The sequence below is a fragment of the Colletes gigas genome, unplaced genomic scaffold (genome assembly GCF_013123115.1).
Source record: "Colletes gigas isolate AHSC1104 unplaced genomic scaffold, ASM1312311v1 Colletes_gigas_Sc00006, whole genome shotgun sequence".
NCBI classification, from domain to species: Eukaryota; Metazoa; Arthropoda; class Insecta; order Hymenoptera; family Colletidae; genus Colletes; species Colletes gigas.
The window spans coordinates 2,980,816-2,999,814 of NW_025106635.1; the positions used below are offsets into that span (position 1 = coordinate 2,980,816).

General features: G+C 37.2%; 3 protein-coding genes across 8 annotated transcripts in view; all 3 read right to left on the reverse strand.

Moving 5' to 3' along the window:
• Window positions 1-8,599, reverse strand: part of LOC122395770 — a 124,736-nt gene extending 116,137 nt beyond the window's left edge. The window contains exons 1-6 of one of the 5 annotated variants that reach the window (XM_043393619.1): window positions 8,514-8,599; window positions 5,838-5,964; window positions 5,633-5,762; window positions 5,395-5,559; window positions 5,077-5,278; window positions 4,851-4,975 (exon numbers count right to left, since the gene is read on the reverse strand). In XM_043393619.1, coding sequence (XP_043249554.1) covers window positions 4,851-4,975; window positions 5,077-5,278; window positions 5,395-5,559; window positions 5,633-5,762; window positions 5,838-5,950 — 735 coding nt within the window. In that variant the 5' untranslated portion in view covers window positions 5,951-5,964; window positions 8,514-8,599. Of the gene's footprint in view, window positions 1-4,850; window positions 4,976-5,076; window positions 5,279-5,394; window positions 5,560-5,632; window positions 5,763-5,837; window positions 5,965-6,350; window positions 6,533-6,714; window positions 6,823-7,120; window positions 7,607-8,513 lie in introns of those variants that run through there. The other 4 variants (XM_043393617.1, XM_043393616.1, XM_043393615.1 and 1 more) reach the window with 4 other exon arrangements.
• On the reverse strand, window positions 8,528-18,787 carry LOC122395772 (tubulin alpha-1 chain). Of its 2 annotated transcripts, none has more exons than XM_043393622.1 (3): window positions 18,767-18,787; window positions 9,827-10,049; window positions 8,528-9,716 (listed from the first exon to the last, which is right to left on the reverse strand). In XM_043393622.1, the coding sequence occupies exons 1-3, from the start codon at window positions 18,785-18,787 to the stop codon at window positions 8,590-8,592; spliced, it is 1,371 nt and encodes a 456-aa protein (XP_043249557.1). In that variant the 3' UTR covers window positions 8,528-8,589. The 2 variants fall into 2 exon arrangements, with proteins under 2 accessions (XP_043249557.1, XP_043249556.1); XM_043393621.1 differs by lacking the exon at window positions 18,767-18,787 and adding an exon at window positions 10,571-10,691.
• Window positions 14,022-18,999, reverse strand: part of LOC122395771 (tolloid-like protein 2) — a 53,681-nt gene continuing 48,703 nt past the window's right edge. Inside the window, exons 12-15 of the mRNA XM_043393620.1 lie at window positions 18,639-18,930; window positions 18,302-18,515; window positions 17,715-17,965; window positions 14,022-16,716 (exon numbers count right to left, since the gene is read on the reverse strand). Coding sequence (XP_043249555.1) covers window positions 16,546-16,716; window positions 17,715-17,965; window positions 18,302-18,515; window positions 18,639-18,930 — 928 coding nt within the window. The 3' untranslated portion in view covers window positions 14,022-16,545. The remainder of the gene's footprint in view (window positions 16,717-17,714; window positions 17,966-18,301; window positions 18,516-18,638; window positions 18,931-18,999) is intronic.

The following is an 18,999-nucleotide window of genomic DNA, read 5'->3' on the forward strand; positions in this document are numbered from 1 at the left end:
CCAGTTCTCGAGTTAACGTTAAAGATCGATTGATCGTACAAAGTTTGAAGTTTCTTAATTCTATTTCCAAACTCAGAGGTGCGCTGGAACTGATTCCAATGACGCAACGTAGCTTTTCGTATCGATTTCAGGGTGTAGGAAATAGAAATAACTCGAAGACAAGTATCACGATTGCATATCGTGGAATGAGTATCGTATGGGGGAAACTCAATCCTTCGGATTGCAGAACGGCTCGCATCGATGCTTCTTAACATTCTACTTGCACAGCGAGGTAAATAATCCCATCGATTCGTAACGTGTGAATAGCCACGTCCAAGTTTGTGCGAAAATTGTTTTTCTATCTACTTTTTAAATTACCAACGATCTCCAAAGTTCCAAATCACTTTGTGAAATATAAAAACATTTCCTGCGTTTTAAAAGCAGTCGAATAAAATGGACAGAACACCGACTACGCTATCAATAAACTTTATCGATTAGAAGACTTATAAATTACTAAATGTTATCGGAATACTTGATTTATACTCACGTGCGCAGAGATAGATAAATAAAACTGATCATGTTTCGTTTCACACTTTTCTTCGAGAACAAATATCCTGCATATAACGATTTATGATACACCGATGGCTATCTGTAATAACACCTCCTTCGCATCGTTTAAATGCAAACGAACGTACAATTTAGAGTTTAATGAAACGAGAATCCTCGATGCTCGTTGCATAAACCTTTCAACGACGCGTGTAAATAATAATGTAATATTGGTTCTTCGGCCTCGACAAGTACTATATAATTTATGATACGCGTGGAAAGGTTAAAAGATCATTCGCGAGATCACAGTGATCGATTCTATTGGACCGTGGAAAGTAAAAGTTTTTCCCATTCTGCGTGCAAATAAAAAAAAAAAAACAATGATATTTCGAACGGGGGAAGAAAAGCATTACGAGGATCTTTACTTTCACGTTTCATTGTAAACTTACTTTCAAATGCCGCTAAAAAGAATAATAAATTTACCATTAAAAATAAATTTCGTAAAAAAATTCATCGGTTCAATGCATCTCTAAATTAATAAAGTGCGGAAGTAAAATGTTTACTTAATGGGCTCTAATCATCAAGGAAGTGAAATTAAAGCAGTAATTAGGATTCGGACAATCTTATTCGCATGAAAATTTATGCGAAGAATGTTCAACGATGTATGCACATACAAGCAATAATATTTAATAACCGTGCTAACGGTTCATGATGCGAGCAAAAAATTAACGCAAAAATAATTAACCGGATATTTTGAATGCTATTTGACCCATTGATAAATTAAAAATTCCTAGTTTTTCGAATTTCAATTGATCTAGTTAACTGTAATAAACTAGGTAATTTTTCCGTCGTAAACATTTATGTGCCGGTAAATACAGATAAATAAAGTTACTTCGCCATTTAAGTAACGAGGAAGTGCTATGATTTTCAAAATAGTTATCCGACTGACTACAACTTATGAGTCGAAAGATTTTAATCTATTCGATAATAAAAATTAAATACTATTAATTATGAATATTTGTATCACAAACTATCATTAAATGCATCGTAGCTTCTACGGTTTTGTACATATTTTTCCTCTCTAATTCCTAGATTAATTTATATACATATAATACATGTGGATTACGCGTGTCTTACAAAAATGTTAAAATATTGCAAACATATTCTACAGTCTTATATTAAAGTCTTCTCTTGGAAAAAATTCGCAAAGAGCACCTTTTCTTCCGCTTCCAACCTCCCTAAGAGACGAAGAGTGTCTGTAGGTTTTGTGCAAAACGACAAAACGTAACTACAACATTCGTTCGAACGATCGTTTTCGATGAAGTTTGCATAGCATACGAGCATCGATGAGTGGTTGGTAACACGTGTCCTCTCGAGAACATTCGTCTTCCACCGACGAAGGGTCAAATGCTACGTATTTTCATTGAGCAACGCGAGCATCGCTATCAATCTTCATTAGCCGACAGAAATTCTGTAGATCGAACAACGGTAATACAACTGACATAACGTGCAACGATATACGACACGAAATAAATTACACGTACTCGTACATAGATCATTATTGTACTCCTGTCGCTACTTTCCTTTTCTATCGGTGCTATCAGCGTTCTGGTTGCGCGGCCTTAACACCGACTTTCGTCTTATTTTCTATTTAATCGGGGAACCGTGCGTACAGTAAATAAATCACTTTACCTCGAGATTAAATATCCGAGTATTGTAGAGCATTGATAGATGTAATGATAAATGTAAACACGCGAGTACGGAACTATTAAGTTTGACATCCGAGCAACGATAACGTTTGAAAAATCTTTCACTTGCGGTGCTGCGCCAAGAACAATACATTTTTCCAAGTATAACAAGTATATACGTGTCCAGAGATAACTGGAATCGTTACGATGATAAACTTTCTACTCGCTAATTAATAAATGAAATAACATCTTCCCGACTTTGATAACACAGGCAACGAGGCGAATATTAGTTTTTTGTTAATATGCCTCGAGGTGAAGATAACATCTTGCTCTACAAATTACCACTAATTATATCAATACACTAAAAAGAAAACGTTTGAAAAATCCTTACTCGCATTCTCATTTCGGTTTATTTTGCGAAAGATTTGAAAGAAATTGAAAATATGCCTAAACCAAAGATCGAACAGTTTTATGATACTCGCTATAGTATGTTAGCGTCAATTCCTTTTTAAGGGGTGGCACGTGTCAGGGTCAATGCATTTGGGGCTTTGACCAGATTCTCAAGAGTATTGTAGTTATCGATACCGGAACCATAAGTCTGTCATCAGACTTGGGCCGATGTAGTCGATACTTGAGGCGCGACGAATTCCAAGAGTCGCGGATGTTTTGTTTATATGTCGGCGATACGGAGCCCCATCGCCGATCTTCAAAAGGTACCGTGCGTGTGGCCGATGACCCGAAGTCATGGTGCTGTACGACACGTGTACCTAGTAAGTTAAGGATTTTCTAGAAGGATCTGGCCACGGAGTGGGGAAGGCTTGGCCTTTTGGTAAGCGGACTGTGATGAACCCCACGGCACTTACCCCAGAACCTCGGTAAAATTCGGACGTTAAAATATATTCTTTAACAAGTACCATGTGGAGATTGCACAACTAAGAGCTTCGTTCGCATTACATTATAGCTTCTACTATTTTTTATACACCAAGTGTTGAGATCAGTTTGTAAAATAACCATAGAGCACATGAGAGATTTGAAACGATAATGTAGCCGAGGTTTAAAATTCTTCGCTTATGGCTAAGGAATTCGTTTAAAACAAACACGCCTACCATATGGTTTTGTTAGAGAGCAACGAACTAGACGTAAACAAATTTATTCGCAGCAGCTTAGTGGGCTAAAAATAAATTATTCGAGCAACGCTTCTGCTCGTTTTTATCGATCGTCGAACTGGAAGGATATCAAAATTAAAAGAATTCAAATACGAAACTAATACTAATTGACAAATTACAGTTAATATTCGACTATTTATTTTTAATTTATCTATACTAAAAAGTAAACAGAACAGATCGTGAAATATTTTTTTTTATTTTACCTCGCGAAACTATTTTTAAAAAGTTCTACTACGCGTTTCAACGTTTTTTCAAACATTTATCAAAAATATTTGAATACTTATCAAATCAAACGACTAACGCTGATAAGAAATAATACCAAGTACAAAGAAAAAGAAGAACGCTATTAATCATTATCGTTATTATCGTAATTATTGAACGCCAGCTACTTTCAAGCTAGTGTAAACGAGGTAAAATTTAATTTACCTCTTTATGGAAGAAATTATTAATATAACATAATAAAATGCTAGGAATACAGCAATATTCTCTCTCTGTAGAATTCTTAGTATAAGAAAGTCGAACACCGATATGCTGAAAATATCATCGCATTATAGCACACAATACTATAGTTATGCATATGATTCCGAAGCCCGGTACGTATCATGTTTTGTGTCGGGATGCAATTAAGGAGGGAGAAAAGGAGAGACAGAAGAAGACGGAGAACTTGGTAGAAAGATACGGAACCAACACGAACGAGTCGGGTTCTCGACGCCCACCTGATCACACAAGGAGTAGAAAGACAATCGTGCTGAAACTGAACGTGCGCGGTATCGTCTCGTCTCAACGAAAGTATAAACTTACTTCACTACCTACGGTTCGCAACGAAATTGCACGTTCGAAAATACGGAAAACGCAACGAAAATCACAGGTATTAACAATTAATCAAGTAAAAGTTATACTTACTTTAAAAATGAATTTCATCTGCTTTCTTAAATTGCTTTGATAGATCTGTACCAGTTACGTATATTTCAAGCATGCTAAACGTAATTATTTACTATTACTAGCATTCATCCTGTACGTCTGCTTAAGTGTCAGCTGTCGGCCGTTTCCGTTAACAATAAAGAGGTATATCCGGCTTTGTAAACGGAAAGCACATATTTATGATATCGATTCGTTGTAATTCGATATATCGATTGACGAGGAAAGAAAATACACGGCATTATTTCTACTCCGTTTTTTATATCAATTGACGAGGAGAGAAAATATATAACATTATTTCTACTGTATTTTTTGGAACTATACTTATGATTATGATTTTAAATTTAACGCGATTCTTATCTCATCTTTAATAAATCTACAGTCGCACAACGTATTGTATAATTCACTAAATATATGAAATAAATAAATTTGGCTAACTTAATGATGAAATAGTTCAGAGAATAATCAAAACACAGTCTAAGATCTATATATACTTCGTATTAAATAAATTTCCTAAGTTCTGTAAAAAAAAATGTTTTCTTATATGACTCACCATGTGCTCCACTGCTTTTTCCTCAAGTTCTGATAAAGTCCAATCTACATGAAAACTCAAGGGTTGAAGGTGAGACTCCATTTCGCGAAGCCATTTTCTCAAGCATTTCACTTCATGATCAAAATCTGTAACACAAAGTTTTCATTTTAAATCATTAGATATATAAAGTCAATGTATCTAGTAACTGTTATTTATTTGCGATACATTAAGATACAAAATAAATTACCTGCTGATATATCCTGTTGATCGGATACAGGCCGCTCAACGGGTGCCATAATTTGTTCCACTAATTCCCATTTTGCATTTAAATGGTCAACACGCCACGCTACTTCGTCTTTCAAAGTAGGGGCACTTGACACTAATTTTGCAGCTTGTTCGTTAAATAATTTTCTTCTATACGCCCTACGTCGCAGCTCCTCCATGTGAGCCTAAGTATACATTTTGCAACTATTAATCTAATGCTTGATCATTTAATAATAATACAAGTAATTTTCCGTCCAAAGGAAAATTACTAAAATATGATTTTTTTATAAATAATACGTACCGCGCGCAGACTTTTGTCTAACAAATTTTCTTCCTTAGAATAAACTAATTCTTGAAGAACTATTAGCCATGAATATAGCTCTGAAAATTGACTACTAACTTCTTTTAAACTCCACGATTGTGTAGATACATCAGTCTCATCCCATGTTAATTCACCATTAGCTTCCTATTCGTTAAAAAAATCGTTTAAAAAAAAATTTATATACTTGCTCGCATTACGTATAGAATAACACGCTTACCTTACAACTGTCTATCAAATTAGTGTCCATAATATAATCATAGTTTGATCGTATTGCTGCCCAGAAATCATCTTTATTATCTTCACGATTTGTCCACAAACGCTGTGTAGAAAATTGCTTTAAATCTTTCCTATAAATTAAACAAACGTTCCATTATTTAATTGTTTGGATGTAATTGTTAATTTATCAATAAGCAACAACAAACCGTTTTTTTGTGAGACTGTTGTATGGTCTTTCTATCGCTATCCCCACTTGGCCATGCTTTTCTAAGCCATGGCCTAGTGGTTGGAGCGAAGTTAAGGAGAAGCTCATCTTCATGGCTTTGCAGTGGTCTATAACGTATGGAATTAAAGTTATAACAATAATTCTAAAAATGTATTACACAACAATAAAAACATATAACACAAATGTATGTTGTAACACTGTTCTACAACAATTGCAAATGCTAGATTGACAAATAATTTTTGGAGTTTTGAAATAGGTTTATGTGTACCGCTATGCTAGTAAAGAAAGTTTAATAAGTATGAAATAATATACATACGTATTTTCATTTATTGTTCTTTATTTGTATGAATAAACGAAAATAGCTGTACTTAGTCATACTTATATTTACTAAGGGACAACAAAAGAGAGGAATATAACCTCAAGAGCGTTACTTAGAAAAATGCTTTCTGCTCTTTTAATATTAACAAATATGTCTTTCACATTATTCACCTACCAGACAGAGCATATTATGTCCCGTGTACACATAAAATTTACCAAACTAAATTACACCATTGTTCAAATTCCGAAATTGAAAAAAGCAGTTAGTTCTAATGCACTATACGCAACACGACTTGATGTTTCCTCAACCTGTATTATCTCAAATACATTGGTCAAACACACGTGTAGATATAACATTTGGAAGTGTAACATGTATGCATTGTGTACACATGCATTTCGTATAAGTAAGTTGACAAGGTGTGCAAGTTTTATCAGAAATATAATAGTCTAGCATAGACTACGGTTTAAGTTACGAGATAAGCACACAAGAAATGACGAAGTCGTTCGAAAACATTCATGTCTCCCACCGGAATACTCACTCATTCTTATCATAAGTAGTCATGAAATAAAGTAAGCATTCTTTCAAACGGTCTCACTTTAAATGCATTATTCAGTACATGAGAAAAAAACGTGATTGAGGAAACCGGAGAACGTTGTAACGAGAACTCAAGTTGGAGGGGCTGCACTCCACTGCATACATCCAAGGCAGCAGCTTCTTGCCTTGCAAGTAGGTATGCAAACAATATATCGATATACCAAAGGATATCGATACACCTGTCCCGAGCCACTTGTCCGAATACACTTCGAACATATTTTATTCGATGTTTATTACACATCGATGCATCGATGTAATATTGCAAGTATCGATATTTGAGCAATGGTTTTTTACATTCTTTCTTGAGGGAAACGTTACAGAAAACTTTAAGTAATATTGCGTTCGCTCACTCATTTTACTTGTTGCAATCTTGAATAGATCGGCAACTCATTTAGACGCACTATTAATTACTTGTCGATAACATTTGCACAATTTTTAAAACAACGAGTCCGCCAATTTTTTTTTGTTAACAAAATACCGCCTTACACACCACTGTGCACACCGATATGCACCGACGTGCACTGTCATACTGCGCATGCGTCCTCGCGACAAGTGTAAGGGGCTACGGCTCATGGCGGATTCTCAGTAAGATATCTATTCTTGTTATTAGAGTAAAGAAGAACGAAGTGACGTGTAATAAACTAAGATAGAACAGAATTAGAAAGGATATTCTTACATTTACAATAAGAGAACTCGAATGGCTACAACAAATTATTAGGCAGGGGCACTCTGTGCTGCGTGCCTATCATATGCGAGCACTCTTATTTTTGAAATATATTTCGATCGGGACTATTGAACCGTTCAAGATGATACGTTCAAACTATTCAGTCAGAACGGGATCGGTATGAGTAAAACGAAGAAAAATTCAAGAATGTAACGTTAATAGGCGTTACTTCACGGTACAAAATAGTACAAAGAAATAAAGAATGCATTACGAAAGTGGCGCGTCTTTCTCGGTACTACTTTTTACATTTATTTCAAAATGTAGATGCCATTCTATTTCTATAACAAAATTTACAATACCAAAATTTGAATTTGTATTATACATAACTTTATTGTATTTTTACAAATTCAACATAAATTATGTTTAAAATAAACTAACGCGTCGATATAAACTTCATATCGATTTATGTTTGTGACGAGTATTGATAACACGTACAAAACCACAAATTTCCGCGTTCTTAAGTTTCCATATATATGTATATATTTCTTTTCTGATACCTAATAGTCGTGCAATTTTTATGCATATATACATATGAATTGGTATCATTATGCATCATTAGCATATATGACTCTACAATTTGTTTAAAATCAAAAGTAACATGTTTATATTTAAAATGAACAAAATTATCGAAAGAATGACCAATACAAATTGAATATACTTTAAAATGTTCTATCCACGACCCGTATATGTGTCATAAGATTGTGCTATTTGATAACACCGCTAAAAGGCCGGACAGAGAACAATGTTAATTACTCTGTTGATAAATTTCAGAACCGAGGTATATTATCATAACAACCTTTACTGCTCGGTAATAATTATATTCGACTTAATATTGGCCAAAACATTTAACATATTAACAAACATTTCAAAATATTAATGTAATTCACCGAGCCTCTTTTCGTACTTCCGTTTGAATATCAAATTATTTGAAATTCTCAAAGAAACTAAGTGAAAACAATCATCGAATTATTTAATTATTGATGGAAATAGTTAAATTATATGAAGGATGGGTAACATACATAAAACAGCAACATTTGCAAATTCGCTCGTTTATTTCATGTTGTTTCTCGTTGAAAATCTGTGATGAAGATCAGCTTAGTATTCTTCAGCTCCCTCTCCTTCACCCTCGGCGGAATCCATACCAACTTCCTCGTAATCTTTCTCCAAAGCAGCAAGATCTTCACGTGCTTCGGAGAACTCACCTTCTTCCATACCCTCACCAACATACCAGTGTACAAATGCTCTCTTGGCATACATCAAATCGAATTTATGGTCAAGTCGGGCCCAAGCTTCCGCGATAGCAGTAGTGTTGGACAACATGCAGACAGCCCGTTGCACTTTGGCAAGATCACCGCCAGGCACAACAGTAGGCGGCTGATAATTAATACCAACTTTGAATCCAGTCGGGCACCAATCGACGAATTGGATAGTGCGCTTTGTCTTGATAGTTGCAATAGCTGCATTAACATCCTTAGGTACAACATCTCCTCTGTACAACATACAACAAGCCATGTACTTTCCGTGACGTGGATCACATTTGACCATCTGATTAGCTGGCTCGAAGCAAGCATTTGTTATTTCCGCAACAGAAAGTTGCTCGTGATAAGCCTTCTCTGCAGAAATGACTGGCGCGTAGGTTACGAGAGGGAAGTGAATTCTTGGGTAAGGTACCAAATTTGTCTGGAATTCCGTCAGATCAACGTTCAAAGCGCCGTCGAAACGAAGCGAGGCAGTGATCGAAGAAACGATTTGACCTATCAGTCTGTTCAAATTTGTGTATGTTGGTCTCTCAATGTCCAAATTACGCCGACAGATATCGTAAATAGCCTCATTATCGACCATAAATGCACAATCGGAATGTTCTAGAGTAGTATGGGTGGTGAGAATGGAGTTGTAGGGTTCAACCACAGCGGTAGAGACTTGAGGGGCTGGGTAAATAGCAAACTCTAACTTCGACTTCTTTCCATAATCCACAGAAAGGCGTTCCATCAACAAAGATGTGAAGCCAGAACCGGTGCCGCCACCAAACGAGTGGAAGATTAGGAAACCTTGTAATCCTGTACATTGATCTGCAAGCTTACGAATACGGTCCAAAACGAGATCGACGATTTCTTTGCCAATTGTGTAATGACCACGAGCGTAATTGTTTGCAGCATCTTCCTTGCCTGTGATGAGTTGTTCAGGGTGGAACAGTTGACGATAAGTGCCTGTGCGAACCTCGTCTGGAAAGAAAAATATTCGGAAAATGAAAAATTTTATAATAAAATTTAAATTATTTAAACAAACTATACGAAATGAAAAAATATTTATTAAATTAATAATGATTACGTACCGACTACTGTAGGCTCTAAGTCGATGAAAACAGCTCTAGGAACATGTTTTCCGGCACCAGTTTCACTGAAAAATGTGTTGAAACTATCGTCACCTCCACCAATGGTTTTGTCTGATGGCATTTGACCATCAGGTTGAATGCCATGTTCTAGGCAATATAATTCCCAACAAGCATTTCCAATCTGGACACCAGCCTGGCCAACGTGGATTGAGATACATTCACGCTGGAAAGAGAATTAAATGTATGTAAGCCATTGTTAGCAAAATGGCGAATATAAGTTTTATTAAAAATATTTTTTATAAATCATAGAAAAATATCGCGTAATACATGATATTAAATATATTATAACGACAATAGCGTTTATGTTTCATAACGTATGAACAAGAACAAAAAATATCCGACAAAAACCATTTCTTAGAAACATTGATCGCGTCATCACAAAGCGACGCGCACTTTCCCCCGCTCCTCGACAAACGCGAAACAACGAAATCTTAAATTTGCCGAATTTGACATATGTTATCTATCATTGACGCGTTTTCGAAAGAAACAAATACGAAAATTTGATTAAAAATATAAATATTTCATCCGTTTTAACGGTATCGTAACAGTAAACGAGATTCAACGGAAAGGGCGGAGCCGGCCGGTGCAAAGCGTCGCGAGCTAACCGACTACTTCGAATAAACACGCATAACTCATCAAATACATAATTTTCGACCGCGAAACTTTTACTAATTCTTTCCTTACCATTTTGAAGTCTGAAGAAGAGTTTTAGGTTCTTGTAGAAATTGGATAGTCGACGGTTAGAGCAAGTAATGGAGCTACTGTTATCAACCACACACAATGTCTCAAGGAACACCAAACGATTAATGCGCGAGTGACGCCCGCAACGGGGATCTTATACCCCTGACTATCGACTCTTTTGGCGCATGGCCATTGGCTGACGATGACTTCACTCTCGTTTCTGATTGGCCGACATTCGACCGCAGCACGCCACGGCCTACACGCATGTTCTTTCCTCGCAAAATATAGTACTATGTTTCTGTCATGCGACATTTCTTTTATTGATTTTACAAATTTCGACAAGCCTAGAGGGGAAATTGATATGTAATGACCTGTTCGTTGACTCGGTAACGGTTTATTCGCAATATCCCCTCGTAATAGGAGAGTACGATAACTGTAATAATGTATTTATGGTGTGGATCGAACTACAATGCGATACACTAAACCGTAAATTAATGGCCGTTCGTGGCTGAATATTTTAGCAGTTATTCGTGCACATTTTGAAAATCCCGTTTGGACGTACTTCAATTACGTTTGATTTTATTATTATAGAGAATGAATAATAATTTTCACCTTGTAAAGTAGATTATGCCTGGGAACACATACCGTTGTTACAAGGCATGTGTGGATTTACTTACGTGTCCTTAACGTACGCGGAAAATAATACGTACGATCACGACGTTATAAACACATTAATATTCAAACTACTGGAACGGATCGTGAAACAATATTAATTTATAATTAATACAAATTCAACAGCAGTTATTTCCTTCATTAAATTAGACAATCTTGATAAAATTCGAATTGCAGAACAATATGTGTTATCGTTTAAAAAATGATTTTCGCACGTAGAATTAAAATCGTAGATAATATTCTTCCCGAAATAGACATTTTAATTAAGTAAATTGAAGATAAATTTTTATTAGATATTGTAAACATGAGATAGCTGTAAATTGACTTTCTCGTCATTGTATGTCATGAAATGATTGTCATCAGAGTTTCTCGCCGTAAGTATGTGAAAAGATGCTTGAGAGAAAGTTGCGTGATAGTGTAATGCGGTACCTGAATTTTTCAAATAATGTAGGTCTTGCAAATTATTATCGATTTTATACATATTATAAAACAAAAATCTATTTAAAAACAGTTATATGTCAAGCAGATTCTAAATGTATATTACGAAAAAAATAATTATTTTGTACATAAAAAAGAGAACATTTTCCTGCATGCTGTTGTAAATATTTAATAATTTTGTCTACTCCCGCGAATAACTTAACGAGTCTTTTACACGTGCATAGAATTTTGCGAGCAAAGTAATGCAAAACAACGTGACATTTATATTTAGTTGCAAAACTACCACGATTGCTTATGGGCGTTGAACTTGCCCATTGGCTAAGAATAGACGTTGCGCTGCTGTGCATCTATTCACAAGTTGCATACGTACGTATAACGATTGCGGCAAACTATGAATTCATTATTGTACAGCATTTTCAGTAATATCTTATTAGCGAATTCCTACCAATTTCGAATTTATTATAAATTAACATGTTTCGTGATTGTTATGAAAGGGTCTTGCACTTTGATAAATTTACTAAAAGCTATGTACATGTTTTACTAGCCTGGCGCTATGCTTCTCTAGTTGCAATGTTTCAGAGATCAGGATTTTATAATATTTTAATCTTCTCGTAAAGAAAGAGGCTAAGGCTCATGAAACGGCGCGATTATCCTTTTTCGCCTTGCGAAGTTATTCCGTCGTTCCTTTTCATGGAGGAGTGCCAAGGAAGGATGAGAGTTGTCCATGAGAGCGCATGTGCTACTCGGCCGCTCACTTTTTCTAAAATTGGTCACAGACGGTCAGATCTCCACTAAGGAAAGCGGTAAATCGCGACGATCGTTCCCCAGGAAGACATGCAAGGGTGGGGCACAAACCATTGTCGCTTAAAATAACTCAACTGTGCATCGACATAATTGCGGTAGTCCCGGAGTGAACTCCAGGATCATTTTATGATTATTTCACTTATTTCTATTACTCAAAAGATCTATTTCAAATGAGGATGAACGGAGTCGTGGATTTGGTGGCAGGGACCGATTTTTTGTTTAAATGCTTCAAATACAAAATATACATAGACATAAATAAACATCTTTATCGTCACAGAAACGTTTGTTTTCGTTCAAAAGTCACGACCACGTTCGTTTTCCGTTTTATGCCGATTCCAGTTTGCAAGTATATCGGTTTCAAGAATGATCATGAAAGTTGATCGCCGATATTAACATCAACATCAGTACTTACAACTGTACCCGATGACGTAACAGATCGACCACGCATTTTATTGTCCTTGCATCCGTCGCGATCTCGTTCACCGAATATAGTTAGCTGAAGTCGCATGATTCCTTGTATCGAAGTTAAATGTTTCTCGTGGATACTGTACCAATAATTCTTGAATATTCAGATTCCTTTCGTCGGTGATTTATCATGTAATACCACCACTGGCAAAAGTGTGGCCTGATCACAGACGAGGTATACGAGTAGATCTTTCATGCAATGTATTTTTTCAGCCCATTTTTATGGGGTCTCGAAACTCCATTACCATTTTCGTGTCATTCGCAACGTTACCAACAGATTCAGAAATTAATTTTAATTCCTTCCATAGTCAACTCCATCCATGTGAAATGCAGTCAGATTGGGCCACGAAAGTTCATATGGTGAAAGCACAGACGAGGTATACAAATAGATTTTTCACCTTATGGACTTTCAATCAGACTGCCATACCGACCTGAAAATTCGGAGGTGATTTTAACGTCCTCTTCTCATGGACGGCGGTCACTTGAGAAACTATTCACTGAATTAGTATCGATGGGCAACTATAGTGTGCGTAAATACATGTGAGTTGACTATGGGAGGGATTGAAAAAGGTCACGCAGTATTATTCGACGACAGGCAGCTGTCCTAAGAAAACTGCAATCAAAAAAACAAATTAAAAAAAAGAAATCAATAGAGGGTAGCAGCTGAAATTTTTCGGCGAAAAAAAAAATTTTCAAGTCGTTCTAAAAAAATTATTTTCGGTCGAGGGGGTCAATTACAATCATTTTTGGTGGATAGACATACCCCCGAAATCCTACGCAATTTCGAGAAAAAAATTCTTTTCCGAAAATATGATGTCTGGCCAGAAATTAAGCATAAACAAATATTAATTTCTAATATATTGTTAGAATTTTATAATGTATGATTACCTTGTATGTACCGCGTTGCTTATGTATACTCTCAGCTCCAACTAGCCGCGTGAATCGTCTGCTGGAACAAATCATAGTAGGTACAAATGCGGGATTCGATCATAGTTATTTCTATCACGCGTAGGTAGGTTGTTTTCATTATTTTTCTGTACATGTTTTGCTGGTAAGTCGTTTAAGTATTAATTAACAATTGCATCAAGAAAGGAAACTGTAACAAAGTTGTATTTTGTAATACGAAGGAAATGGCACGGAGTGAGGGAACACTTGGAACGCTATAGAAGAAACGAGTGCATCGGTTGCATATACTTGCTTAGTAATATATAGAGTGCCTATAACGTGTATTTCTGAGAACAAATAAATCACATATAATTTACAAAAAGGAACTTGACGCGGCGCTTAATGTTGCTCTTATCATTCGTTAATAGATAAGGTATTATTATACGTATGTATTAAATGTACGATTTCTTTTGACAGATCATCTTTATATGCGTGTACTTTTGTACACGTACACGTGCACTTGCTGCGAACAGCAAACATACTTGCAAACAAATTTAATCATCGTCGCGCGTCTTTCCACTCGCGTACGGGTACAAACGTGTCCTTTCGATCAGTATAGGCCGGTATTTGTCTCACGATGTATAGAATAAAATAAAACCGAACCAAACGTACATCGTTTTCGAGAACAATTTTTGTGTAACGTTGTTAGAAACGTACACGAGGCAGTGCATTACGTACAAAGAATATAGAAAATTTCGAAACGAGGCCCTTATTCGAACGATACTATCACTGATATCTTTGCTTGTAAGTATGGTGTTTCTTACGCGATACAAGATTACATGCAACGCGCGCGATTTACGAATACAATGTACAAAGAACAGCATTATTTTCCTTTCTTTCTTTTGTATCGAAAGCACGATTATCTCGATGAATTTGGAATGATACGTTCCCTTGTATCAAACGTAGCGTGATTTTCGTTTTCGCAGCTCGTCGTCTCTCGCTGAACGCGATCCGACCAACGTTTTCATACAATGACTTTACAAACGTATTCTCTCACTATTCAGCCGCAAGTCGTTACAAAACTTCCAATACTTAAATCATATACCCAGTAAGTGGACAAGCTATGACGAAATCATTGCGACTTTTAGTTACTTTAGCTGCACTTCTTCGGGAGTATAATATGCCGATGTTTTCTTTATTAAATCGTTACTCTCTAAATGGTTAACTTAGTCGTACGATCTGATTGGAACAATTTCATTCTGCAACAGTCTCCGATTTCATCCGTGATGCCCTGGTTTAGCGCTCGAATTGGTAATGATATACGAAAATGATTTGGACAAAACTTGAAATGTTTCAAATAATATTACGTAAGTACTAAAAGTTGCTCTTATTGGCGATAACGTTTCGCAACTAAACTACATCGTTATCCTTTAAAATGGAGTCAAGTACCTTCTTTTATGATCTTTTTAACATCGCGCGTAACACGTCGACGACTTGCGTGGATTGAATAAATTGGGCCATCCTGTTCGTCGTCGCTCCGTAACGTTTTAGCGAGAATCACGGACGAAAGTACGGAGTCGAGAACTGTCGGAAAATCCACACTCGGACAGCGAAATATTCGATCGTTCGTCGATCCTATGACTACATATAAAACGGCACGACGTCTACATATCTAAATTTTATCTATGTACAATAAACGTTCGACGAGAACCTCGAGTTACGCGTACGCGCGGAACAGTTCGATCAAAGACGGTCGTTCGAGGTTCGCCTTAAAATTTCTATCGCTGACTTTAGGACCGGTCAGCGCTATCTCTAAATTTATATCTAGATTACCCAAGTATTTGCACAAGTTGTCGTTTGGAAGGTTTCCGCCGAGAGACGTTCGATTGAAAATACTCTCGTTTCGCTGGATTGTTTATCATTTTATCGTGTTAACGTTAAAACCATTTAATTGCATACGTTTACGCGAAACTCTTAAAAAGTACACCGTATGGCGAAGCACTTTCGTCGAGGAAGAAAGAGCCGGGAATCGGAAAGTATTACGCAGATCGAGAAGAAAGCGATCTCGAAACTTCGTCAAAATCATTTGGTACGATCGCGGGGCAGTGTTTGAGAGAACAACGTCGACGGAATTTGGATTCTCTTTTATCGTCGACTTTTCGTGCCTTTCTCGGTCGGTTATCGATCACTTATAATTACTTCATAATCGATGGTGTTCCATGATCGGTCACGGAATACCGCTTTGGCAACGTTTCTGACGTCCACATCCTTCTGTCTCCTGAATGGAACGTGCTGTGTCTCACTGGGGTTCGAACTTAGAAGAGTTAACAGTATAATGCAATTCTACCTAAACATATAATGGCACGATTGGCCCGAATGGTAGGCCGAATTTTAAGGTCGTACATACTAATCCAAATGGAAAGCCGTTTAACTAACGCGCCTCCTCGCCGATGGAATAAATTATCCTTCCACCGGTTTATCGGGAATCGAAAATTAATAATCGTTCGGTTCGTTTCGGTGTGCTTGCAACGGTTCTGCAAGCTTTACGGCCTCGACGATCGAGCAGGATCCAACGTCAGGGCTACGACTCCGTCGAACGTTTAACGTTCCGTCCGGACAGTGAGACGTTATTCGTTTTCACTTTGTTCGTTACTTCGCAAAAGCGAACCTATGTAGAATCCGTAACCCAGTCGATTGGCGAGGCCGGCCACGGATCAGAGATTCTCCTCGTCGACGTCCTCGTCCTCTGAACCTCCGTAGTTCTCACCGCTGTCCTTACGGTCCACCGCGACGAAACGAGCCACGAAACCCTTGTTCGATATCGTGTCGTCGGTTCTGAATCTCACCAGCAGCGCCTCGCCCATCGAAACGAAATCTGTCGCGTTCTGAAACGCAATTAGTTTCGAGGGTAATAATGTGCTGGACAAAAGTATTACGGACCTCTACACCGAAGGACTCAAACGGATCAGTACTTTATCTATTTTGTAGTATTCTGAACGATCATCTTATTTAACACCAAACCTAATTCATTTTCAATTATATAAACAATTTATAGAAATTGTTGAAACTTATTTGGGTACGTAGTGTCAAAGTAAATGTGAAAATAAACATAATAGACAGCATAAATTATAGTAGTTGTTATAGTGATTGGATAGAGGATGAAATACCCTTTAAAATGAGCGTTCGAACAAGTCGATAGCTTAATTAGTTCCGGAGATATGACGATTTTAATTTCAAGTCGATGCGGTGGCTATTTATCGAGATATAAGGGTCCGAAGTTTGTTTACGTTTCATTGTTTACGTCGCGGCGCCATTGACTGCACGTGCACGTAGTAAATAGTAAACGTGACGTCACTCGGTCGCTCGGTTAGTAGGTCAACGTGCGACAAGGAGGTCCGAGCGCGTAAGACGGAGACAGAGATAAAAAAATTACCTTTTACATAAATTACGATATCTCGAAAACGGAAAGTCCGATCGACAAAAACCAAAAACCATTTTAAAGGGGAGACTTCACCGCTGCCAACAGTGGTTTAAAAATTAATAAAGCACTAGTAGTTTCGGAACTGCACGCGTCTAAAGTTTTAGTATTTTTAATACGCTTTATTAGAATGTTCTGAGACACTGGAGACTGAAGATTCTCTCCTGTTACCTTTACTATGTATTTCCTATTAACATCGGAAGCTAACCAGAATTTGATACCATATTTTGTCCAGTTTTCTACATAAAAAAAATATAAATTGCTCAACCGATCAGACCGGTAGCGGTAGGCATAATAGATTACATATTTTTCTGAGAAAACAAACAATAAGATTAGAAATGAAATCTTAAAAACAGTCATTGGTAGGTTTGGAGTTAAAATGTTCAAAGAAAATGTTATACTTACGCCGTTTCCACAATACCGTCCGTAGAGGAGCCCGGACGTGTCCAAACCAGCGTAAACTTCGACAAAATCGTAATTGCACTCGCTTTCGGACTCGAGTTGGAACATAAGGAAGGTCAAATGTACATTTTTGCCGGGCGGTGCCTCGATTGCCCAATCGCAGTCCGTTCTGTGGTCGTAATTATGATAACCGTACTTCGCGTGCGAGTACAAATGTTTCACTTCGTTCGTCGCAGTGAGATGGCCACCGCAGGCTGTGGAGCACAATTACGCCATCAGAGTTGGATTAAACGCCGTATAGGGTCTGATACCAAGCGTTTCCGAGCGATTAACTTCGATCAAATTACTGGCTCTAGTATTTATTACGAATACAGTGCAGCGCGCGCGCGATAATTGACATGCGATTTCGATGGCCGAATGCGATTTTGCGAATGTGTGCACGAAAGGGTGCGTGCCTCGAGAGCGATATCAAAATTGTTGGTAACGCAAAGGTCTTTTAAAAGTATAATCCTTAGAATGATACCATAAAAATATACAGAGTAAATTTTACTATTTTAAAATCCCGTTGTTTTTTATTGCGATTTACTTACCAGTGCTATGAGTCGCGAGAAAACCTTTCCTCTGGACCGAGGCGTCGCTCTTAAAGACCATATACATTTGATTTCCGGTCGCCAGAATTGGATGAGGTTCTTTAGTACCGCAGAATTTACCGAGGATATGACTATCCGGCGAATCGCCGTCGTAAATGGCGATATGATCGTAAGCGCACTCTTGATGGGATTCCATCTCGAACACTTTAAAAACCTATAAAACGTCCAAGTTATGTACGATCGTGAATTAGTTTATTTTTCTATTTTACGATCCAAATAAATTTATCACTTGACAACGAAATTTTACTATTTTAGAATATCGTTAAGTATTACTTACTAATTTGATACGGTGACCAGGTTTGGTAAGAAAGTGCCAAACGCAATCCTTGAGCCCAGGATAGTTATCTGGATAGTTTGGCGAAGTAATGGTGCCCATAGGTGCGACGATTTCGTACTTGCAACCACCTTCTTTGCAATCGTGTCCATTCTCATGAAGCGTGAAACCGTTGTGGCACAAACATTGATAAGAACCTATCGTGTTCTTGCATTCGTGTTGGCAGCCACCATTATTGTTCGCACACTCGTCCATGTCCGTAAAGAAAATAGCTGCGAAACCTGTTTTCTGAATACTGTAATAAGAGAAAATAGAAACGCACGATATCAGCGGGTTAATTTCTATTCATTTTGCATCCATGAAC